Source organism: Strigops habroptila, chromosome 13, assembly GCF_004027225.2.
Source record: "Strigops habroptila isolate Jane chromosome 13, bStrHab1.2.pri, whole genome shotgun sequence".
Classification (NCBI taxonomy): Eukaryota; Metazoa; Chordata; class Aves; order Psittaciformes; family Psittacidae; genus Strigops; species Strigops habroptila.
In genome coordinates, this window is record NC_044289.2 from 6,733,330 (window position 1) to 6,759,747 (window position 26,418).

Sequence of the window (26,418 nt, forward strand, 5' to 3'; positions counted from 1 at the left end):
TCCCCCTTCCTCTTAGCTTTTATTGCTGAGCAGATGTCCTATGGTATGGAATATCCCTTTGGTCTGTTGGGGTCAGCTGTCCTGGCTCTGTCCACCCCCAGCCTGCTTGTGATGGGGAATGCTGGAGCAGTGCTCAGCAGTGGCCAAACCACTGCTGTGTTAGCAACACCCTGCCACTTACCAATACACTGCACAGCACTGAGGGCTGCAATGGGAAACATCAACTCCACCTCAGCCGGACCCAATACACAGCAATGTAATGGAAAATATGCCCTTCTAAAATTAGTCTGAATAATTACAACAATGACTAAAAAGAAATTGATTCCAACAGGAGAATAAGTACTCAGCTCATTAATACGGAAGTGTATTGCCAAAAAAGAGACTTACCAGTGCTGGCTTCATCATGAAAATAAATCTTGGCCAAACTTATTATCCACTTCAGTAGGAGCAACTCCACTGGACCCAGTAGACATGTACCTGCTGAACTAGAGCAATTCTAATCACTCATTCACACTGTTAAGTATTTAAACTTAAAAAAAAAAAAAAAAAACAAAAAACCCAAAAAAAAAACCAACCAAAAACAAAAAACCAAAACCAAACCACAAAGAAGCAGCAGATGCTACATCCCATCCTTCCCTGTTTACACCAGTGGGAGTTCTGCACACAGGAGATTACTATTATTTTAGTTTTTGCCATCAGTGATCTTCACTTCATGTAGAAACTGCAATTGCTTGGTGGCATTTGACTGGGAAGTCTGGGAAAATGTGCTAACAAGCAAAGGTTACTGCATAACAGTCACAACTCTTAAATTATCAACCAAGAAAAGATGAACAAAACCAAAAGAAATGTTTGAGCAAATGACCAGCTCTTGGTATAACTGCTGGGAACTCTTTCCTATCTTAAAGAAAACAAATAGCTCATGAATGTGAAATCTAAAACCACATAAAGCATACAATTAGCAGGAAACAACCCATTATCTTGAGAAATAAAACCCAGAAAAGAGCATCCCTAAACAACAGGAGAGTGCATTTCATGGACTTTCCTCAACTATGCAACTGTACCAAACAATACCCACCCCGTAACCACTGATGAACACTTTAAAGAGAAGAGTCTGAAGTTAAAGCAGGTGGCTATGGAGTTTGAAGACAGTATGATTCATTTCTACTAAAGACATTGTTAGGTGTTCGGCTGTTGAGATAGCAAGGAACTTGATTCATTCCTATAAAACAAAAGGCCTTTCATACCAGTCTTCTTCATTCTTTGACACCAACCAGGAATCATTCATAATGAAACAGCAACTGGAAAATGCATTAGATTTCCAGCTTGAGCAGTGGGAGGAAAAGTACTTTCAGCAAATATGTCTGAATTACAATGAAAAGACAAGAAGCTGCTTTTAGAAGTGAAGAACAGCACCTCACCCGCGTTAATGTAACAGAACTTCCAAATAAAAAAGCATTTAGTAAAAATTTTATTTGAAATGTAGCATGAACCCATAACCATAAGTGTTACAACACAGTTTTACAGAGAATTTGTACAATATGACAGGTATTTCTATACATGCGCTCCCCCCGGTTTTATTTAGTCATTATATCAAACGAACAATAGTTAAAACAGGAATAACAAGCATTCACTTCTAAAAAGAAAACTTTGGCATGTATACAACTGGCTAGTAGAAGTAAACAGTGGTAGATTCAAGTCAGAAAAAGACCCACTCATTTTGTTTCACAGCATTTTTGATCAGGATGAAACTCACCAGCACTATTTTCTATTTAACACAAAAATGAGTACTTTTATTCAGTCCAGAACCCCCTGTTAAGGGATGAAAACGTTTAAGTCTAAAAGGTGTCAGTTTTAAAGCAGTTTAGGCCACAAGTATTTTGCACACGTTGGTTTGGTCATGAACAAAACAAAACCTTTAATGGTTTGCTCACATTACTGAGCTATTATATACCACTTGGCACAACTGGCAATTTCTCCTTTGAACTACTCTGAGTATCGTTGGCTCAAAAATCATGTCCACTGCTGGAGCGCAAGAAAAAAATGAAGTAAAACCTGCACTGTGCCCATCTTCTGTCTTGAGTTTCTGTCACTGCTGTTGGCCACTTACATACCTACCTAATTCATCCAAAAAATGAGGGAAAACAATTTGCAAGGCATTTCTTCCCAGCACACAGCAGACAATACTTCCATTTTAAAAACCAGAAAGCAATGAAAGAACCCCTGAAAAATAACAAGCCTCCTTTGAGAAGAATTATTTGCAATTCGAGTACTTACAAAAAAAAAATACAGTCTTTATACAACTTCTGCAGAACTATTATAATTAACATATTTTAATGTAGTACTAATAAAATAAATCCATAGATACAAATGGTTGCACTTCTAAGCAGGAATATCTAACCCGGATTTAGATTTCGTTGCAATTTCATTATTGCTGTGGAACAGACAGTGGTTCTATACACATCGGAATATCTAATCTGAAAAATGCTCTCCAGCAACTCAGAACACATTTAATGTAATTTTTACAGTTCCTGCTAAATGTTAGCGATCCCAAATCGACTGAACCGTGGTGCAATAGGGCACAAATGGCAGAAGAGCAGTGGAGTAGAGGCAGGAATGGCAGAGTAACAGTAGAGTAACACCAGTCAGACTCGTACTCACTACTTCTTATTCCTTGGCTTTAACTCTTCTGCTGCATTTCGCAGAAAAATGTAGTTTTTCTTTTGTGGATTATAAAATTCATGACCCTAAAAAGAAAAAGAATCTATATTTACTCTCTTCAAAGAAGAAATATCAGCATTACCTTAAAATGTAAGAATATGAATAGTCCATTAGTTTGGTTTATTCAGATTTAATCTTGAAGTCTTTAAGACCATATGTTGGACAACGTTGGTGGATTAGAAACAACTTACAATAACAAGTAATTACAAGAACTGTACATATGAAGTAAAATTTAAGGGATATTTATCCATTTTTAAGGTATTAAAAAAAGCCCACCTTTTCATAAAAAAATAACCATGTATATCTAAGCTCTACTTTACAGCTGCAGCACAAGAGCTCAATATGATTTCTTTTATGCCATTCTAGGCAGAGAAGAAACTAAAACTTTAATGGCCACCCAGTTTCACTTTACATTTTCTATCTTTTAAATGAACTAAGATCAGACTTTTTTCCAAAGTGAAGCCCAAGTTCTACAGGCAACTGCAAAAACATCTGTTCCCCAATTGCAGATGCAAATATACTATTTTGAATGCTGACATTATTTGCATACACATTAGCAACTCAATATGCATGTACCCAAATCAGGGAGAGCAACCACTAATAAAGCCATTAAAGTCCAACACTTTAATTTGAAAATTTAAATTTGAAAATTACCAACTTGACAGAAATGGTTCTAGAAATGAAGTTTAGTACTTTGTACCTACTAATTTTATTACTTAATATTGGTTTACAGATCAGAGAGATGCCTTGGTACATTCTACCAAGCACTTAGAACAGAATTCACCTGCTCTAGCATTTAACAAAGCTATGTTACTTTGGGCAGCATCCAGAAGACCAGATATAATGCAGTAAATGAAAAGTTTGCTCTCTATGTGGCATGCGATAGAGTTCATCTCTGCATTCATGTCAGTCAAAAACACAAGGGATATGATCCTCAAATTTAAAAGCACTGGTTGTAAGAGGAAAGTAACACTCTTAACAGAAGTTGCCATTCAATTCAAATCAGTTACGTTTCAACCTTGCTACCCCCATGTAAACTCTTAAGAAGTATTGATTTTCCATGTATTATGGTTTGTTGTGATTCTCTTACATCTATGTGATTTATTGTTGAGACAAGTTTGGAAGAGAAATACATAAGTAAGTGCCACCAGCAAGCTGCACTGAGTAATACTGGAAATATAGTACATGCCATTCAAGAACTGGCTTAAGTGTTTATAACCACAGTCACAGCTTCTTTTTGAAGTTAAACAGAATCTGCACAAGAAGCAAAGATGTGCATTTCAAAGAGATTTGTGGGAACCTGCTGGGTGCCACATTGCCCCATGACACTCCCCACTGCAGAACGTATGTGAGCAACCAGAATAACTTTTGCATCATGTAATTTACATTCTGCTCATCCACATTTGCAAAACAGAATTGTTTAGCAATCTCATCTGACTGAAGCTATCCACCAAGGAATGCACTGCTGTGTTAAATTTCATGAGATGTCTAAAATGACGATTGTACATTTTCTTGCGTGCTTGTGAAACTAGAAAGACTCATTAAGGACAGCGAAAGCCTCATGTGAAAAGGACAGTCTTAGTTGTCAACTGCAAGTATGGAATGCGAATCTAAACCTTTCTTACCTTTGACCAATCGTAACTGGAAGCATATGCAAATATATTGCCATTATGGTTGAAACAACAAGCAGATATTGGCTGGTCAAGTTGTTCTGATGTTTTTAGCTTTGTTCGTGCATCTTTATCCCAAAAGCTGAATCTACCATCAGATCCTACTGTTGCAAGAGTGCCATGGACAGGGTGAAATGCTATCCCGTTTACCTGCAGAAGCAGAAAATTACTATGTAAAACACCACACCTATGGACAGGTGATGGGAACACTCACAACAGATGTGCTGAATCCTAAAAGAGTAAATACACAGATTTTTTCTTTCAACAATAGGTTTTGTTATTTTTTTTAACATTTTCAAATATGTTCTGGTAAAGTAAACAAACAAAAAACACTGAAGCAACAAGGAAAGCATTATCTTTTTTGTAGCACTTAAAAATATAATGCATAATCCCATTACACAAATATATTAAGTACTGTTTCAAGTTAACAAGTGTCAAGTCCAACAAGATAATTGATGAATGGCTGATGTGGTACTTAGAGTGCAAAATTTGTCTTTCCTTTTGAAGTATGACTGGTCTTTAAACATACATTTAAGATAACTTTAGATGAGGTAAAAGATCAAAGAGAATAAATAACTTACAGCCAATTTTACATTAAGAGTGTATACTGCCCTGTATACATGATATAGGAGTACGTGCTGAATACTTACAGCATAAATATCCTGAGGTGCTGATGTGTTTGTTCCATTGGAGCGATGACATTTAAAAGTGAAATTGTCTTTTGCACTGGGGGGGAAATAATAATAAAAAAAGCTCTTTTTATCCTCATTGTAAACGGAGCAATAAAGAACGGATGTTTTTCAAATGATACTTACGGATTTGGGGGGTTGATATAATGAATAGCTACTCTTCCTTCAATACTTCCAAGGGCAAATCCAGTAGGTTTGTTCACTTTGTCTTTAAAAATAGCAACACAGCGATGCTAAATTTGAGAAAGATAGAGGATTTGAGACAGAGACTTGAGGGCCATATTTTCTGAATGCTGTCTGTTTTCCATGGGGACATGAAACATCACATGTATCAACACAAAGTAAAGCAAAAACACAAACAAGGTCAAGAGACAGGTCAATTTCCAGTGAGAATATGGGCCATGGTATTTACACTTCTAAATCCTTATGAAGATCAGCCACGGATCAATAGCAAACCAGGGTACATGCATGAAGTAACCTGGTTTTGAAACATCACTCATTTTTACAAAACATGGCAAGCCCAGAATTTCAACAACCTGTATAAATACACTCGTAATAAATATTATCATTTACCTGGTGTTTAAGAGGAGATTCTATTCTTCTAAATTCAGAAGGTTGGTTCTCTAACTGATAAACTATCAAACCCCTTTCTGCAGTGGCCACAGCAGCCATAGGATGAACCTGGATAAGATTGTAAAACAGGTTGGAAGAAAGACACTTCTATTAATAGCATCGCAGAGAATTCGACTTACTATTTTGCAGAAATCCCTGAAGGTAGTATAGGAATTAGAATATTTTGGGGGAAGAAGGGATGGAGGGAAAGGGGAAGAAGAGAAAGACAAAATTAATCTGCAGACATATCTTCAAACAAAACACACCGGTTTTTCCCTGCCACTGAGAAATTAAGCATGCCAAAAATCTTCTAATATTAGCTGACTCTTCCAATGTGAATCACAATAGTGGTGTACAAACTTGGCCAGAAATAGGGGTAGGTCAGTGCTAGTGCTGACTTGGTTTTGTGATGCTAAAAGGATACTAAGCATGTTTTGTATGATGCAAATACCTTTTTTCCAGAGCCTGACCAAGAATATCAGTTTCTGATTTATTGCTAAAATCCCACAGAGGTCAAATACTAACAGTTGGTAGTTAGTACTGACCTACAGAAGCCTCAAAGACTGACAGTATATCCACACTCCCAGTCATCTACCTTACACTAGTTTACCCTCTATCATGGCTTACCACATCTGCACAATAACATCTTTCAGGGAGCTGCAATGTCATCATGGGTGTTGGTGAACGGGTATCCCAGAACTGATGGAAACAGAAAAATGAACAAACTTATGCCTGGAATTGAGGATACACCATTTAAATTAGTTCAGTAAAGTGAATGCAATCAGTACCAAGCTGTTTCATTCTTGTGAAATGAAAGCTCTATGTGAAGTGAAGCTATTTCATTAATCTGTTTGGGTTATAGTGTTTATTAAAATACTTCCACTTCACATAAATATTTTCATACACAGGTTACTAGCACGCTTTGTGTCCATGTGTTCAGGTAAAAATCATACCTTTAAAGTTTTATCCCAGCTTCCTGTCATCACACAGCTATAATTTGGTGCTTTAATCCAATGGATTGTCTTCACAGGAGCATCATGCTGAAGAAGAAAAGGGCAAACACACACACGCTTACTACAATAACAGTCCACATTTCTTGTTTATGCTCCTCAGATTTTGCATGTATTTACACTTTTTATCCATTCAAGAAAAGTGATTTATTATTTTAGTCACAGCAGTTAGGATACGGGTTGGTCATGACCTTACTGCGTTGTTTAGTGCTCCAAGATCACCCACATTAAAAAAAAAAAAAAAGGCTCCTGACACAAAGAACTACAATTAAATCACCCTACACAGAAAGATGGTCACAGCAGAAATACAAGTATGAACAGCAGGACTTTCATAGAATCACAGAATAGCTAGGGTTGGAAAGGACCTTAAGATCATCTAGTTCCAACCGCCCTGCCATGGGCAGGGACACCTCACACTAAACCATGTCACCCAAGGCTCCATCCAACCTGGCCTTGAACACTGCCAGGGATGGAAGCATTCACAACTTCCTTGGGCAACCCATTCCAGTGCTTCACCACCCTCACTGTAAAGAACTTCTTCCTTGTATCTAACCTAAACTCCCCCTGTTTATGTTTGAACCCATTACCCCTTGTCCTATCACTACAGTCCCTCTCCAGCATCCTTATAGGCCCCCTTCAGATGCTGGAAGGCTGCATGAGGTCTCCACACTCTCTCTTCTCCAGGCTGAACAGCCTCAACTTTCTCATATGGGAGGTGCTCCAGCCTCCTTATCGTCCTCGTGGCCCTCCTCTGGACTTGCTCCAACAGCTCCGTGTCCTTACGTTGAGGACACCAGAACTGTACACAATACTCCAAGTGAGGTCTCACCAGAGCAGAGTAGAGGGGCAGAATCACCTCCTTTGACCTATTTAGTTATAAAGGATATTATCCATTTTCCTAAAAATCAACACTTTAGTACAGTTTGGTGTTTATTATAAAGTAATAAGAAACCCAGCTTCTGACAACAGCTACAGAAAAAAGGTCTGTTAATTACATCAACATGTTACTTGATTTTAAAACCAAGGCTAATAATCTGAGCTTCATCACCTTAAATAAGATGCAAGAAGCAATCATTCAAAGGACTCTCTTCTTAAATTATATAACTGGTAACTCATTTTACCACCAGAACTACCAGAACTATGAACAGACATTAACATCTACATTGAGAATGCAAATTATAATCCCTGTTACTGCTGCAGCAGAAAGCTGGTATGTGTGAAAGTGGATTCAATGAGTTTTTAAGGTTTTTTTCACCCCCCTATAATGCAGCAGGGTGACTTAGTGAGACCAATGCAGTCCAAAGAGCTCTCTCAAGTAAAATAGAGGCTATAGCTGCACAGGTTATTCAAATCACCTTGATTGCAGGTCTCCCTATTCATGGGCTCATCATTACCTCAACTGAGACAAGGAAGTACAAAATTAAATATAATCTTTTGTAAACAAGAAAATTCAGTTTTAAGTAACTTTAAGCTTGGTGGCTTTGTACATAACAACAAAACTTTCCAAACCTAAAAAGCCCAACCAAAAGAACATAATAAGGATCACTGTATAAGATAAATCATTGTAGCTGACATAGTTTTAGAACCTTATGACCTTCGCACAAAATTTATTGTAAGCAAAACAGGACTGTAGATAAAGAGTGTCTGAAACTAGCAGATGTTCAGGATGTGCTGTAGCTAAGTTAACTGATAAGTAGAAGGACGAGAAGAAATCACTCACTTATGTCAGCAGTGTTACCGAACTAATTAAACTGGTGTAAGCACTTATCTACCGCGCAGACCTCAAAGACTACCAGAACAAGAATTCAAGGAAAAGATAAGGTGATGAAGAGGAAGATGATGAAGAAACGACCACCAAAGGTCCCAAAGACCACTACCATAATAAAGTGCGCATGCGGGAAGAATGTTCTAGGAATGTGATGTCATGTATAAACAACTTCATGAATATGCATACAATATAATGAATATGTTTGACTAACGACAATATAATCATGGTTTGATTGATGCTCGGACAGAACATGCTAGGAGAAGCTATCTCCCGTGTTCTCCGGCGCCGCAATAAAGAATACCTGGTTGTCAACTTGAAACTTTGTTGACGAGTTCCTGATGAGTTCTACGAATCAACAACACACCTTACAACCTCTTCTTCATCTAGCACTATCTACTTAGAAGCACTAAACATTAGCTTGATTTGCTAATAAAGGTAGCTTCTAATAAAAATCCAACCAACATGTAATAGTTTGAGGCTTGCTTACTTGTGCAATCTGGATAGCTTGATTACTGTTGAGATCCCACATTTTGGCAGTTTTATCACAGGAAGCAGTAAATACTTTACTCCCATCCTAAAAAACAAGAATAAGGCAAGAGATTAAATACCTCTATGATGTAGTATTTATTAGAAAATTGTCAAGTCTTATTCTCTTCTAGTAACTTCATAACATTAATGTAACATATACAGGGACTGCAAAACAAAGAAGAAACATAAAAATGAGAATTTACGTATGACTGTATGTTGTAAAAGAGCAAATTGTTAGCTGTTACCTAGCTTTAAATACATTATTACTTTTAAACTCACTTTTATCCTTCTTACACCATGTTAGTCCATTTGATTAGGACATGCTTAGCACGTATTTACAGTAACATAAATCTATACAGTAATTATGGGCTGCACCTACATGTAGCACTCATGTCAGTCTGGAAACCATATGCCATCTTACTTAGTGTTTTGGTAAAAATTGTTTATTTATTTTTAAATAGGAACATACATCACTCCAGCAGCCATCTAATACAGGCCCTGTGTGCATCTGCTGAGCCTTTGGAATTGTCTGTCCATTATCTTGAACTTCCCAGCAGCGAACCTGTAACAGGAGAAGCATATGCAGAGGTAACACAGTAACACTAAGGACTTAAAAAGACTTCTCTTCTTGAAGATCCCAGCCTTAGTTCATCCAACTATAAATATAACACCGAGCTTTTCTCAGAACTAGTGAAACCTTATTTCCTCTGATTATGTTCCTTTTATCTGGACAGCCACAGCTCAACCCCACAACTTCAACTCTACCTCAGAAGTACCTTATGATCACGGAACACCTCCAGTGCTCTCCCAGAGAACCCTTAACCCTCAGCTAGGCAGGCTGCTGGCCAACAGACACAACAGTTAAAAATGTCTCACGTTTGTCTAAGCTCCTTGTTGTCCCAGGTGGGATCTCACCCTTCAATCCAATCAAATTCAATAAGGTTGTAAGAACTTAATCTTTTTGAGGCTGCACTGTCAAACCGGATAATTGACCAGTGTGTTCATGGTTCTTTCACTGGGCAAAGCCAAACAAGTAAGGAAAAGAAAAATAAAACTAAGAAAAATAAAACATGGAAAACACTGACTGTATATTCCAAGGTGAAGCTTAAAATACACAGGCAGAGGAATTACTTATCAGAAGATCACAACAGAATTTCTCAGTTGAAGCAGTCTGGCTACATCAACCTTAGTGTCTTGGCACCGGACACAAATTTTGCAGTGAGGAAGATTTTCAGGTGCCCTGGCACAAGTTTTTAGGATTGCATTTTGCACTTTAGGCACCAGTGCTCCCACTTTATTCATCTGTAGGTCTGTGAGTACTTACATCATTTGCCCATGATCCTGCAATGAGGAAATTACCCGGCAATGTTGGTGGACTAAATGCTAAACAAGATATGCTGTCATCAGGTGGAGATGTTACTTCAATATCCTATGAAGGACAAAGCACAAAAAAGAAATAAATGGCTTTAAACTGACAGACAGGAGATTGAGATAAGACCCTGTGAGGGTGCTGAGGCGCTGGCACAGGGTGCTCAGAGAAGCTGTGGCTGCCCCATCCCTGGCAGTGTTCAAGGCCGGGTTGGACAGGGCTTGAAGCAACCTATTCTAGTGGAAGGTGTCCCTGCCCATGGCAGGGAGTTCGAACTAGATGGTCTTTAAGGTCCCTTCCAACCCAAACCAGTCTGGGATTCTATGAAAATTAGCCACGTTTGAAAACTGTGCAGAGACCCTACTATTTCTATGGGATTAGTAGTTTCTATAGGAACAGCAATTCCCATGGGAGGCAATGCACATACCTTCATTGGATTATGGTTATCTGCAGTTGTACTGCCAAACATGCTGGTGCCTCCGGTACCAAACCCTGACGTTGATCCAAACAGACTCATCCTTGCTCTGCAAATGAAAAGGTTTACTAAAACATGCAAGGCCTTCAAGCATTCCTAGGGTGTCTCGCCACTACACCAGCACAGCCCTCACCCCGCCTCGCAGGCACCCAGCGATGTAAAAACATAAGAAAAGCAAATAACGACGCTTCTCGCTGCGGCTGGACCCTGACACCTCCCGGCCGGCCACCCCGCCACGCTACCAGGGATGCCTCTTCGGGACGGCAGGAGCCAGCCCCGCTATGCCCCTCAACCACACGCCCCAGCCCCGCATCTCTGCCTACATCCCGCCCGGCGGGGCTGCGCGGATGCCCGGCGGGGCAGGACGCGCCATTTCGCGGGGGTCCCGCCTCCCCGCCGGCAGCAGCGGCCAGCGGCGGGCGCGGGCAGCGGCCGTTCAGGCGATGAGCTGGAGCTGCGGCCGCCCAGCAGCACGGGGCAGACCCGAGCGCCGGCCCGCACTCACCGAGGGGCAGGCCCGCTGCCTGCAGCGACGCGGCCCAGCGGATAACGCGGCAGCAGCACGGGACAGGCCGCGGCTCTGTGCGCAGGCGCCGCTGCCAAGGGGCGGGCACCGCGCCTGCGCCCTGGCCGGTAGATCGGGGCGGGACTCGGGTGCGGGGGGCGCTGCCGGCTCCTGCCCGGGGGCAGCCGCACAGAGCCCAGCCCAGCGGGGCCGTGCCTCGGCCCGCTCCGCGCCTCCCGGGGACCTCCGTGGCGCTGCTGTTGAGCAGAGAGAAGAAGGGTGAATTACGTTTTCTTTCGCTGCGAGGAGCGGGTCACCCGAGCGGTGGCGGCTGTGGCGCTGTAGGAAATAGGGCACATGGGGTGGAAGGCGTTGGCGTTGCCAGGCGGGTCACAGTGCGGCCAGGGCCCGCCGCGGCGTGGGGACGCGTCGTCCGGTTCAGCTCAGAGGGTGTTCACCTTCGGAAGGACGCTGCCCCGCCGGTTCTCTGCGGCCGAACTGCCCCGAGTTGTTCGACCGGCCTGCGGCGGGAGCCTTAGCCCTGCCCTGCGCCTGCCGACGGGGTCGGTCTTGCGTGCGCTGTGCATTCAGGTTGTGCTCCTGGGCGCTGTGAGGTACTAGCAGGTAATAACACCGCTGCTGTGCAGTGCGTGAAAAGGAATTTTAATTCCTTTTGAATTCAATATTGCTAGAACAGTAGTAAATAAACCTAGCTACATAAACCGAAAATACTATCGGCAACACCCATGCAGGTGGCTGTGTAGATCACTTTTGGAGTATCTACTCTGCAGCCAATCTGGTTTCTTCATGAAAAATTTATTGTACGCTTTAATCATCAGTTTCCTGCTCCTTTGGACTGTTACGGAGCCAACTAAAAGAAAATGAACAAGGGATTCTGTTACGATGTGCATCATTAACAGGATTGTTTATTAAATTCTTAATCAGTAACATCTGCTTGCTCACTTGTTCGTTGAAGACAAACAGTAATTTGGTTGCTGGAACATTTATAGCTTCTTGAGATATGCAGTAATGAGGAATTATCTCTGACTTTTCAGTCTGAATTTACAGTGAACACAAAATGCCACAACCCTGTACTTAAAATAATTTCCAAAAGGAGGCAATAAATTGTTAACAAAGTCTTTTACTCTCTTAAAAAATAAAAAGGTTGGTACAGCATCATCTTGTGCTGTAAGACAGAGTGCAAAGCAATTCCTTGATGTTTTTTTAAACTTAATATTTTCTGGCCACAAAGAACATTGAATTATCTTGTTATGTCTGTACCACTGCATTTGGCATTGGTACACAGCAGAAGCCCCAGTACAGAAGCAACAGTAGTCTGTAAATCATATTTTCTCTTATGGTTTGAGAAAGAATAATAATCTAAATACATAGATAAAGAAACCTAGCAGGAAGCTGACAGACACTTCTCTGTCTCTACCTTTTTTCTAAGAGCAGTCAACAAAATAATACAAGAAAAACATTTCATCTGCGAACAAGCATTCATACCCATCCACCAAATTGCAGTTTGTTTGGTAAATAGACTCTGGAAAGGTAATCTGATGAAAGAGAAGTTAGAACTTGAATTTCAGCCTTCAGCTTAGATGCTGCCATAATTTCCAGCTAAAACAAAACAACAAACCAAATTAATATGTGATGCTGACCAGCCTGATCCAGGGGTAGGCAGTTATTTAAGTAAGAATTACACTTGTTGGATGTGTGTGTACAACTGTAAAATCAGTATTATTAGGAACGGTGTTGCCAAATTCCCGTCACTGAGCTGAGATTCAGCTTATTGTATGCTCATTGTTCTGTAGTGTGCACCTCACAGTAACACAATTTCTAAGATGAGGATAAATGGGGAGGAGAAAGTACACAAGACTTTTCTTCCTGGCTAACCATTTCACACAATATATGCCTGAATTGAGATAGATGTTTTAAAGCTGCAGACAAGATTAGAGATCTAGGAGTGAGTGAGTAGCTGCTGTAAGCATTCCCCTACCTGTAAAGACGTAATATATTCTGTAATATTTAGGAAAGCCATAAAATCGCGTGTGATCATCAGAAGATTAATGGCAGGAAAGCTTAAAATGCTGCCAGTTCTGGCTCACTGATTGAGAGAGACTTCCCAGGGCATGGGATTTCCCTTCTTTGAAGGCTGTAAAACCTTGCTGGTTCTGCTAGACTTAGAGTTTTTCATCATATAGCAGGACAGGATTGCAGAGGATAGGGTTTGTCCCATGAGGAGTAAGAAATAGGAAACAGTGGGTTTATACATACTTCTTTTTTCCATGTTGGCTGGCAAGCAATGTAAGGTCTCTTCTGTATACTTGCTAATTTATTTTGATCTCGCTTTGTAAATGGAATTAGAGCATCTTTGCGTATATTTAATCTGAAAAGAAAACAAAGTTGTTTTAGATTTTCTCATACACTTAAATATTTATTCCAACTTATTTCTTTATATTAAGCCAAAATAATGTATGACAAGAATAATGGATTTAAATGTCAGTTGTATTTTTATGCATTAAGTCAGATTGCATTTCCTGTCTATGAAACAGAAGAATACTTCTGTTTCTTTTGGGGAAATAACTAACCTCTGGAGATCAGATGGAAGAAGACCAAGCCACTTTATAGATGGAACGGTGAGATGATGGGCCTCAAAAGACATGGACTAAAATAAGAAAGGTCAACTATAACATTCAGTGACTTTTAGTGTAAATTATTTGAGATACCTGTATTCCAAGGTCATGGTCAGATTTACTACAAAGATAGTTAGGTATTTTCACTGTTAGAATGGCGTAGAACATACCTGAAGCTTACCATATCCCCTTGCCAGAAACCATTCCTTTGCTAAGATTTGCATCCTTCAGCCTATGGCAGGTTCTAGACCCATTTCAGTCCCATTTAGGCTGGTCTAGTCTGAATAGCTCTGGTTTGGTTTTTATAGTTAATTTGAGTCTGATTGCCAAAACAAACACAAAATGAAGCCTGAAGGAGCAATGACAATCAAATCTGGAAATTTCTGATATTATCTGCTGGCAAGTATGACATCATATAAAAATAGCCCCCCAGAATGGCCCAATATCATTGCTACAGTAAATATCTTAGGGGAAAGTGTAAAAACAAATAAGCAATTAATGATACTTCTCAGAATACTGCCCCCTACTCCCAATGGTTTGTGACTCCTACTTTCTGAGCCAGAAGTGGTGGTGGTGGTGTAATACTTATTTTGGTGGGTTGCTTTTAAAATCCATGAAAACTTTTTGTCATCTATAGCACCCTACAGCAAAGTATCACAGTTAGATTACATGTTGTATAAAGGAATGCTTCCATTGTTTGAAATGAACTTGACATATTCTAGTTTCATTTGATATACCTGTTGCTCTGAAACTGAACGAAATGAACTTACAAAGGAAGACGACAATTTAATTTAGTCCTGGAAGATGGTGTTTTATCAGTGTACACACCTTTGTAGGAGAGCTGAAGGTGTATTGAACAGTTCATCCAGCTCCTGCCCTTTGCCTTCACCTGCATTCCACAGGGTCTTCCTGTACCCTCATCTTTTAGCAATGTAATAGAATCATGCCTTCTTGTTCCCCTTGCCTCTTTTTCTGTAATGTTGCACACTAACACATGGATCCATAAGCAAATTCTCACCCCAAGCCAAAATCTTTGCCAACGTAATATGATTTTGTGGAGAATCACCCAGCTCACAAGCTATGTCCTCCTCCTCCTCCTCCCAAGGTCCCTCCAGCCTTCATTTCTTTTCTAAGGCAGAAACAAAGCAAACTGGAGAACACTTTTCTATTTGGAGTGCCTGAAAGCTGCTTGTGCAGCAAGGAAAAACTGTGAAATACAGTTACATGGTGAAATACAGTTAAATGAAACACCTGTCATTGTTATCCACTGTCTCTTTGTTGCAGGAAGAAGCGTTTCTGCAGAGACACAAAGCCTAAAAACTGTGTCTTTATATTGAACAAAACAGTAAAAGGCATTCTAACAATGTCTATAATGTTTCATATGTTCCAGCTTCAAGGGTGGGCTACAAAACAAGTGGAAAAATTATACTCATATATTTGAAGTGGAAAAATTATACTCACCACAGATCCATATTTGTAGATGCACATTATTTCAATACCTGGGTTGCAGAATACCAAATGTCAAGTGTCAGTTTATCTGCACACTGGGTGTGTGTAAGAAGACTGCATTGAGAAAATGCAATTTTATGGTGTAACTATTCTGGTTGGTTCTTGATGGTTTACAGTTATTTTTAGACTATTTCAAAATAATCAGAATTTGAGCATAATATGTCATCTTTATACAGTTCAATGTTTCATGCTGTCTGTGCATAGTCAATTAAAACTCAGGGATAATCAGCTCTTTTACATATTGTCCAACACCTATCACAAAAAGTGTCTGTCTGTCCTGTGTAACCCATATCCCTTAATACCATTGCTTTTTTAGGTACAAGATAAGATTCCTATTAATACGTCAAAGCACAACAAATCACCACAGAGGGTAAGGATATATTCAATGGGGATGAAAGCCAGTACTGGTGTTTCAGTTAAACTCCTTCCATCCTCCTAGATACATCCTGCATAAATCAGGAACCTCCTGATTGTGTTGGATCTCTGTGCTCTCAGTGCCTTCCCATAAAAGTGAGAAAAGACATTGTAAATAATTTTTTTTCTTTTATGTCATTGAACCTCTACCCATTTACCATGTGGATCTGCATCCATAAGGGTGAAAATAGGAATCTGAAAAGAATCCCACAGCTTTCTGACCAGAAGTCGTGTGTTAAGATCTGGTACACCTCTTCCCTAAGGAAACAAAATAAAAGCAGACAATTTTTATATTAATTAAAACAACACTGGAGTACATACGTGCTTACATTTGTCATTTAAAAGCAAGCAAGCAAACAAATGAAATGGTGGCAGAAATATTTCTCCAGCAGCTATTTTGCTCCTATTTTGGCTCTGTGAGGAGAGGAGGAGGAACAGGCTGGGGAGCAGGAAGGCAGATGTTCTAATGTTCTAATTACTGTCACTGCAGAAGTATCATACGTTCCTCTGCTTAAGGAGTTAATTTGTGAGGTCTGGGAGCTGACGTATAGATGTACCCTGGTATTTGCATAAGCTGGTGTAAGGTGGCCACTTTTTTCTTCTCAAATATATTTATGACACTAGTGAAACAATGTAAGACAAGTTCTTGCTGTCACTGACCCTAACAGGACAACATGTGGCACAGTATAAATGTTTCTGTCTCTTAAGTGAGGGGACATGGTTTTTTCCTCATTGTGGGCCAGATTTGTCTCAGAACAAGGAGGTATTGCATTTTCCATTTAGACATTCGTATTAATTCTTCAGGCTCCGTAACTTTTTCAGTACAATCCTAAAATCAACCAGTTCATTCACTTGTGTTTGCTAAACCTACAATCCTCAAGGACAAAAGGTTACTCAACAGTTAAGCCTGTCTGAGATTGAGTGGGGCAGCTACTTTGCAGCAGCGCATGACATTGATAAGCTGCTAAACTCCATGGTGATGTTTGGAGGAAAGAAGTCTTTAGAATGTGTGTCTTGTATTTCTGTGAGAATAATAAAATTAAAAATATTGTTAGACATGTTTCATATTGATTTTATTACAGTCTTTGGACCAAGTTTGAGCACCACTACTTTATTTTATTTAAATTCTTACATCTAGCTAGACGATATGAAATGTAAGATGCATACCGTAATCATTATACATGGGGACAATTTATTGCAGAAGTCATCATCCAGGAGTCTCTGAAAAGTTGCATCTTTTTCTACAATTAACATAAATTTGGCATGTGAGATTAAATCTTTTCTGTTAAGGCTAGCTGCATGTAAAATGATCCATCAAACCAATCAATTAAAACTAAATGCCCTAAAATACCTGTTCCGGAGCCAAAAGCAGTGTTCATGACTCAATTTCAGAGCCAACAAGTAAAGAAAAAATTACCAGAACATTGTTTAACTTGGAATATTCTTTGTTTTTACTTTATTCTTTCCGTCTACAACGGAGTTCTTGCTCAAAGGATACTTTTAATTCCTTGAACGTTAGATGGCACAGTGACTGCCTAAAACAACAAAAATGAGATTAATCATTTTAAATAGAGAAAATTATATATTTTAAAATAACAACATTAGGTAATGAAGGACACAATTGCATCCTGAAACAGCCATTCATCTTCTACATATAAGATCAATTTTGGCATTTTCTTTATAAGCATATTCCACCATTCATATCCTGCTCTACTGTGTAGTTGTGTAGAAGTCCTGTTATAGCAAGAAGCTTTTCCAAAGAGTTTGTGCTATTGTCACAGAAGATTGTTCATCATATGGGCATTACAGAGATAACAGCATTTGATTAATTTTTTGACCGTTGTAGCCAGAAAAAAAAGTCAACTTGGTGTGAAATTGCAAATTTAATACAGGCTTAAAGCATTTAAGTATGCTGTTTGGAATACCATTAAATCCTTTCTTTTATTAACCTATATATACATATATATTTTTATATATAGGTTATATATATAAAACCAGGTTATATATGTATTTTGGAGTAACAATTTGAAGACATAGTAATGTTTCCTTTATACCTCATATTAGGATTGGCTCAATCTGGCAAGCATATGGATGAGAAAACAGGAACTGGAGGAAGAACTTGGCAACTGAGTGCATATGTATTGAAGTGTGTGGCCTGTTTTACTGCTGCCTGCTCAGTCACCTCTCATGCCAGGGTGAAGCAACTCAACAAATAAAAATATGAAGAGCTGTAGAAGAGCATTAATAACAGGGAACTTTACACTCTACTTAAAAAAAGAAAAAAAGTAACAGGCAGCTAGGGTTATCTTTCCATTTTGAAATTACCCACTTAGGCTCACAACGAACACATTTCCCAGGAAATCATTACAACAGTCGTCAAGCCTGTTCTGTTCCTGCTTTCATGTTCTGCACAAAGCTATAGGAGATCTTTCAGGACTAGATTAGTTGAATCTCCTCTCCTCAAACCGCTTTTGACTTGTTTTCTTACTGTGCCAATAATCAATCTATTGTGACAGAAATTAAGTATGTTCAGAGTGCCCAGGCTTCTTTGATTCAGAGCACTTGTTTGACAGAACATTGGGATATAAAGCCTAAGATACACAATATATACACCTTCCTCTGCAAGGCTCCTGTGGCAGAAGGTAGTGCAAAAAAGCATATCCAAAGGATATATTCGTGGTGAGCATATAGCTGAGCTTCAGAATTGCAATACAGTTGAGCAATACTTTTTATTTTTCACCCAGGTTGTAGTGTCTCAATTTGCCACAAGCACAGGTTTGTATAATAAATGCATACAGTAAACTGAGCTACAAGAAGTGCAAGGTACCATGCCAAGGTAGATGCTATGTATGATACATACTGTTGCACTGCAGGTACAATTCACTTTTGTACCATCTTCCTCGATATAGCTTAAATTCCCAGCAACAAAACCTTTAGTTGTAGACAGCTGAAAAAAAAGGGTAAGTGTATACAGTAAATTGGAATACACCAAGCAATGCTGTTGTCATCATGGATATAAAGGCATACTTACAATAAATTATGTTAACACCACCATTTTTAGATATGAAGGAATTCTTCTAAGGCATGAGATACAAGTAAATTTGAAAGGTTGTTTTTGTCTGATGTACCTTAAATTTTCATTTAACCTGCAAGTTAGTGAATCATTTCAGTAAAGTGATGTCTTGCACTCTGAAGTTTAAGCTCTGCCTTCACTAGATAATAGCAAAAGCCCTTGTAACTTTAGATGGCAGTTTGTCCCAAACTCTTTGGAGCAAGCAAACTATGAATTTTCTCTGAAGAAAGAAACCTTTCAAGTGCTATGATAAAACATAATTAGGTTTCATTTGCACAAATGACACTTTTTATTTTAACTATGCATTTCCTACTGATCTTTTCTTGATATTTCACCTTTCGGTTCAATCTATATGATCTGGAAAAAATGATAAAAAAACATTCATAATAATCCACTTACTACATGTAGACTTCTCCGAGGTATCCTAAGCATGCAAGAAATGTCATTGATTATGTTGTCCACAACACTTTGGCTACCAAAGAGTAGTGTATCTGAATAATATATATCTCTATCAAGACAAAATATGGTATTTGTAATTATAATACTGAAACAGCTGTAGGCTCATGAGAATTTTATTGAGAGCATGGATAATCAGAGGAACCTAAAATATTTTACATACAGAAATCCATTATCCTACAGGTCTGCATCCTACAGGCTGTTTTTCACAATAACATTCTTAAAATACAACTTTATTTGGAATTACAGAAATGTAGTTTGTTACCTTTTAGTTGCATAAGTGTTGCTCTGCACCATCTTGTAGATCATAGATAATATTTTGAGCATCAGAGCTGAAAAAAATACGTTTTTACAAACTATTTTATCCAATTTCAGAAATGCATATACAATAATTGGTCTTTATATTGACTCATATTTGTGTCTCATAAAGAAAACTTTGAAACGCACATTTTAATGTGCTGTGAAAATACAGGGAGACTGTAGTAATCTATTGACTCTATAGTTCCTAGCGTAATTAGAAAAAATATGATGGAGTTAAGTGAGGGAATGTATGCTCTCCAGGCCAGGAAATTAAATGACTGGGTTAGAAAAAGAAATTAGCCTGTTGTCTGTATTCCAAGATTCCTTTGCTAGCTAGCTTTCTGAAGGGTGATGTTTTTACATGAAGACCTTTTGAATATGCCTTCAGCTGATATTCATTCAGGGAGGGTAGAAACTGTAAGAATGCTGTATTCATTTCACTGTCACTCACTATAATTTAATAGAGAAGAGAAAAGCTGAAGGGATGGTCATAATATCAGGTTATATAGTGTGAGGCGTCCCTGCCCATGGCAGGGGGGTTGGAACTAGATGATCTTAAGATCCTTTCCAACCCTAACTATTCTATAATTCTATGATTCTATGATTCTCTATACTTCTAAATCACAGTGCATAATGGTTTTATTTTATGGTTGGTTTGTTTTTTCTTCACAAAGTTTTGAAAAAAAATAAAAAATAAAAAAATTCTGGTTTTGGACTTTTTTAACTTACCAAATTTTGGTGCTGATCTAGGGCAGTCACTTCTTATTTGTTTTGTAGCATAGTGTGGTATCATCTGTAGACCTACAGAATCTTTAAATCTGATAAATTGCAAACAAATACAGTAAAACTGTAAACTTCCTGAGAACATGTAAATTGTTCTCTGCAAGGTAATTTAGACTCAGACCCCTCTCCTATAATCAAATTTGCCGGTGGTGTTTTCAGACTTGGTACAGAAACCATCAACTTGGATGTAATTGGAGTGGCCAAAGGAAAAAGGCAGGCAGTAGCCATCATCTGCCAAAATGACTCATTTAAAACACTATTGAACTGCCCCCAGTATGAGCAATAGCTTCAGAACATGAAAGAGTTTCTCAAGAAGATGCTTCAAGACTGAATTTAAGATTAAAATACATAAATATCCAGACAAAAGTAGAGACAAGAAAAATATTTTATACATGCTTATAACTGTTCATGTGTCAGCATCAATTATTATTTAGCATGAACGAAGGAATAAATAACAGGAAAAATGTGACTATTAGAATACAAATCAAGTCTGACACTGACTTTCTGATGTAGAATGTATGGAAAAGTGTTATTATTTCATATTGCAATAATACTGTTGAATTTATGCCCTTAAATTATTATCAGAATAACTCAAATGCATTCCGTTATTAACTTTTGGAAACAAAACCATAATGTTTTTGTTTTGTGGTCCATCCTATTCTCTAAACAGTTTTTAATCTAAATGAGCTCCACCATTTCGTGCTTCACCATTTCACGTCTGAAGGTGCACATTTCACCAGAGGAAGCAGTTCTTTTCTTAACACTTCATTATTTTACTTAAAATAATTTTAGTGCCTTATGCTATGGCAGTCCTGTCTTAAAAGCATTATTTTCCAGTTCAGAGTTTTGTATGTACTTTTAAAAAGTACTGGTGGTAAAATGGCTATAGTTTTATCTAAAACCACATCATGTTTCTGGATTTCTTTGTCAAAGCTTTTGCTCCGTGCATCCTTTAGGTGGCAGAACACACCACGGTGCACAAATGCAAAGCGACAGCAATAACAAAGAGTACCATCTGCCTGCCAGCTTTGCAGTAACTTTCTTGCCTTTGTGCTGCAACATTACACATTCCCTACACTGTAACTGCACGGGAGGAAAACGGTAATCAGATTGCCGGATTGCTCTCTCAGGTTAAATAAGGAACACTCCTTTAAGAAAACAAGAAGATTTAGAACCTGACCAGTGTGGCTCCCACAGATGTTTCATAAAGGCAACTGCAAGGTGGCATTAGATTGGACATTCAGCAATTCTTCTTAGAATTGCATTTACCCCAGCAGAGTAGTTTCTATAAAATCGTCTTTCCATTACTTTCTAATTGACACCATTCCCAGGTAAACACCTCTCTAGGCATCTACAAAAGTTTACAAGAAACATTTCAAACGTGAAATCATTTTCTCATTCTACTAGTTCCTGCGCAGCAGATGCCAACTGTGTAGACTGAGTATGAAAAGGCTGCCTAAAGAAGAAAAAAAATCCCCATTGACTATATGTTCTTCCATTCGTATTACATCTTGGCATTATGTTTTTATTTTTGTCTATTTTTATTTTAATCTTCTAAAACTGCTCTATTAAAGGTACAGCATATAAGTCACTATTAGCGGAAATGCATATTTGAGATTACATTTCTTCACCATAAATAATGGTTCAGCTCTTTAAAATGTGATTGATGAGTCTTATTTTTAACATACTGTGATGTTAACTTGTTTTAATTTGAACGTTTCCCCCCCCTCTGTGTTCTGATGGCAAATAACATCTCACATTTGTTTTTCTAGCCTGGAATGCCATTTCCCTGAAGATTGCCAAAAATTGCAAAACTTTGTTACAGTATTTTAATTTTACAGACATCCCAGTGAAACATTTTTGTCAAACTATCAAGACACAAACTATTACATTCCCTGGAACATATGAGCTTTTCAATTAACTGATTACCTGCAGGTCCCTCAGGTTTTTTGATTGACAGAAATTTATTGTTCTCATTAAATAAGTATTCCACCAAAGTGCTGTGCTTGGAAGGTTTGCTCTGCTTTCTCAACCTCAGATGTTCTTCATACAAGCACCTCTGCAACCTTATTAATCTAAATATCCATTAACCCTTTAACTGACATCCAAAGCTATTACAAGACAATAAATAGATTGTGTCTTCCTTTATCCTTTTGCTTCTGTATTACAGAAAGCAATTAATGTCTCATTTTTAGGTATTTTCAATTTAAATGAGCTCTTTGGAACAATACTGTTCCACAAGCAACTTCTACAAATCACAAAGTGTGTTATATAGGAGGCCAGATTGTTTTTTCTCTGATCCTGTCTAGATAAGCTGGCATAGGATCTGAAATTTAGATAACATATTAAAAACTTGGTTTGCTTTATTCAGCTGGTAATGAATTTAGAACACAACACAGAGGTAAGGAATACAACAGGAAAAGGCGATATGCATCATCTTTGAAGAACAAAAAGATAAGTTTAGCGCCATCATTTTAAGAAATAAGATACCATGAGGAGAATCAGAGAAAGAAAAAAGGAAGCATAGAAGGGGAATTGGAGGATGAAGTTGCTAGTAATTGTTTCGAGCCTAAACCAGATTTTTTCACTCTAATATAACTTAACATTTCTGGTTTCTACTGCTTCCACAAAATGATTGTTTATAGGACCCCCCTTTCCTTCCTAATCCGTATTACAGTAGTTTTGCATTCCCCTTTATGTTATGGTCTGCTATTAATACATGATGCCTGTTCATGCAGAATGGTTACTAAGCATTACTTTTTATTTGCCCACTACTTTTTAAGAAGTCAAATTATTTATTGATTCTAATACTTACAGAACTATGTGTGATTATCTTTTCTGGAAGTTACATAATCAAATTTCTATTCATGGCATTCATATTCATTTAATGCAGGACTTTAAAATATAGAATACTTACTCTATGTTTCTCCAATCTGATCTCCTAGCCAGTGTGAGCACAGGTGCTTTATTTTGGGCCAGGCTCTTAAGTACATCTAGAATAACATTTTCTATTGCTTCAAGAACTTCAGCACTGAAACAAAGAAAATTAATGAAATGGATCATATGATAAGATCTAGTTCTACTTTGAATTTTGATCTTCTGTACCCAATCCTACAAAAAATAATGTAATCCAAAACTGCTTCAAAGATATATTTGTTTCAAAAATGTGGAGGAACCCTTTTTATTTTTTAATTTTGTCTTGCTCAGTTTCCCTAAAATCTTTGACTCTCCATTCCTGATGCATGACTGAGGAGACAATTAAAAGTACATTTCTATTCAATCCTGAAACCATCACATTTTTCACCAGCTGAACTTTTAGACCAACTGGCTGGTTTGTGACTAATGATTAATGTTTTACTATAAATGATGTAATATTGGCTTTGGCTATGATTTGGGCTAAATTGTTTTTAAATGCTGTAGATTTAAAAAATGTTCAAGAGTACAAATACTTCCTGTTGTACCATTGCATGTTACCTTTTGATCTGCTGCCTTGAAAAAAAAGTTAAGGGTTTTAATTATATGAAGGTTTAGTCTTGACAGATATACTGTGAAAAGAATAAACTCTGTACCTTTCCCCTAAAAAGACGAAGTAACCTTGTGGCAGATCCCTTACAGCAAAACTGCAGGCTGGTTTGAATGTTATGACAGATGCTTTTTATTTTCATAAGCAATCTGACTCCAGCTGTCCTTAAAATTACAAGTGTACTGTATACCATCATAAGTTTAGGTAGGGATTAAAAGAATATACAAAACTTATTTTAGCTTAAAGTTTTAGCAGCAAAGTCCAATTTTGTCATTAATATACTAGAAAAGATGAGTTAATACCGGTGGACACCACACAAAAAGAATTATCCTACTGTTACAAAATCAGCAAGAATTACTTTTAAAAGCCTAGCTATGAGTCTCCTTAAACAATAACGAGGTGTCATTAAAGCTCTCTTCTATTAACTGAATTTGTTTCTTCCATTTGTAGCTCAGCTTCCACTTACTCCTCATTCTGCTGAAACTAGATTATAATTTTTCAAAAGCAATTTCTGGAAAGTATTGAACTTTTATTTTAAAATGTTATTCTTAATAGTATCCATATAAAACCCCCCACTAGTATTACATTTTTGTACAATAATGTCTATACAATGTAATATTTCTTCTGTTTTTCAGATGAATAAGCTTGGGCACAGAGCGACTAATGGCTTTCCAAAGATACACCAGTGAAGCTTTTGCGGTGCTGATAATACAAGAAAGCCTAGTCATGCAGCCAATATGTAAATTTCATTTTCTACTGTATAATAACTTCATAATCAAGTCCAAGATTCCCTAACTTTCAGACTCATAGTCTCTTCTGCCAAATTAAAATCCTATATCTCACTGCGATATTCAGAATAGAAATTTGATTAAGTACAGAGGAAATGGTTGGCTGGTGAGCAAAATGTGTAATGCAACAAGTGGTAAGAGTAAAATTGGTAAGCAAAGTTACCTATGGTGCAAAATTAGAGTTCTGAAGACAATAAAAATATGTATGGGCAGATGGATGAAAGAACGGATAGGTAGATAGGAAACCTAAACCATGCCATTCCTTTGTTACTCATAAATATTTTACTTATTCATTTGGTTCTGTCCACTGTAAAAGTCTCAATATTCCAGATGTACTTCAAAGTTTGCTGCAGAATTTGGAAGTCCAGGTTTCTGTTCCAATCCCAACTTCCTGATCTGTTGGCCAACAGAAGTTGTAAATGCGGCAAAATAGGAGGAAAAAGACAGCAGTTCTCTGTGTAACCCCTGCTGATAGTCCGTCTGTTTTTGCAGAGATTAACTGAATTTTAATAAGCAAACATACAACACTGGCCAAGTATGCCTACTTAAAATTCACTCTGGTTGTTAACAGGGAAATCTGAGCAGAGAAGGGGTCGGCACTGTGTATCTCACAGGGTTTGCTGATCATTTCTAACAGGGTGCAGCGTGAGCAGATATACTTGTTTCTGTATAGCACAAGAAATGATCTTCAACATTAATAGCATAAAAGAGCAATATTATAGAACCCTCAGCAAGCAAACAATATACACAAGAGAAACAGTTATAAATAAAAATCTGCAATGTAATAAACCAGCACACTCCAAAACACAGAACTGCACGTTGCTAAAGCCATGCAGTTCCCATACCCTGCCGCAAAGAACAAGATGGCTCCAAGTCATTATAATTATTATCCTTTTCCTTTTAACATACTTTTTAAGATACTCCCAGTCTGCTCCACCCTCTGAGGTTGAGACACTGTGTACAGAAAGAGTCTTTAAAAAAATAAGAGCTTTTTCTCAGTGAAATTCAGCATGTTTGTTTTGTCACAGTTTTCTGTGTTTCTGTCTGTAGCTACAGACGTTTTGGAGAGGTCTGAGGGAATGGAGGTGCTGTTTGCAGTGTGACTGCCCTTTGTTTCTGTAGGGGAGCACGTTTTTCGCTGCTGCACAAGCAGTGGTGCACTACTTACTTCAGTATTACCACAGAAAGACAGTATGGGTGCTGTTTTTCACATCCTTTACCTAGGGACATGGCTCTCATGGCTCGTTTCCCTGAGGCTTGCCCTGTTCCCAGCTGGCACTCGAGTGGAACACACACTGCGGTCCTCCATGGAGGTTGGTGCAAACCAGTCCAACTTGTCTGGAAGAGACGAAGCCATGTTAAAAAGAGACAAAAGAGATTACCAAATAGATTAGAAGATGCTGTTCTGCGTGCTCATGGACTCAACACTCATGATCTGAGCTCAAACCATGCGGCCAGAGAGAAAAAGCAGAAAAGCTTTGTAGAAACCAAAGTCAAGATTTTCCTGCCCTTCCTCACTGACCAACGGCTCTTCCCGCCCTTCCAACGGCTCTTCCCGCCCTTCCCAACTGACCAACGGCTCTTCCCGCTCT

The 26,418-nt window shown here is 38.3% G+C and overlaps 2 protein-coding genes across 2 annotated transcripts; both read right to left on the reverse strand.

Annotated features, from left to right (window-relative positions):
• Positions 1–603: 603 nt before the first annotated feature.
• RAE1 (ribonucleic acid export 1) lies at positions 604–11,458 on the reverse strand. The gene is made up of 12 exons (XM_030503246.1): positions 11,345–11,458; positions 10,792–10,888; positions 10,320–10,424; positions 9,465–9,557; positions 8,955–9,041; positions 6,643–6,729; positions 6,317–6,388; positions 5,651–5,758; positions 5,204–5,310; positions 5,039–5,114; positions 4,344–4,538; positions 604–2,744 (listed from the first exon to the last, which is right to left on the reverse strand). The coding sequence occupies exons 2-12, from the start codon at positions 10,879–10,881 to the stop codon at positions 2,658–2,660; spliced, it is 1,107 nt and encodes a 368-aa protein (XP_030359106.1). The 5' UTR covers positions 10,882–10,888; positions 11,345–11,458; the 3' UTR covers positions 604–2,657.
• Positions 11,459–11,638: 180 nt separating this feature from the next.
• Positions 11,639–26,159, reverse strand: SPO11 (SPO11 initiator of meiotic double stranded breaks). Its single transcript, XM_030503247.1, has 13 exons — positions 26,047–26,159; positions 23,433–23,546; positions 20,462–20,550; positions 19,698–19,764; positions 19,376–19,484; positions 18,764–18,850; positions 17,402–17,438; positions 17,071–17,180; positions 16,062–16,161; positions 15,442–15,479; positions 13,936–14,012; positions 13,622–13,733; positions 11,639–12,964 (listed from the first exon to the last, which is right to left on the reverse strand). The coding sequence occupies exons 1-13, from the start codon at positions 26,133–26,135 to the stop codon at positions 12,845–12,847; spliced, it is 1,149 nt and encodes a 382-aa protein (XP_030359107.1). The 5' UTR covers positions 26,136–26,159; the 3' UTR covers positions 11,639–12,844.
• Positions 26,160–26,418: the final 259 nt, after the last annotated feature.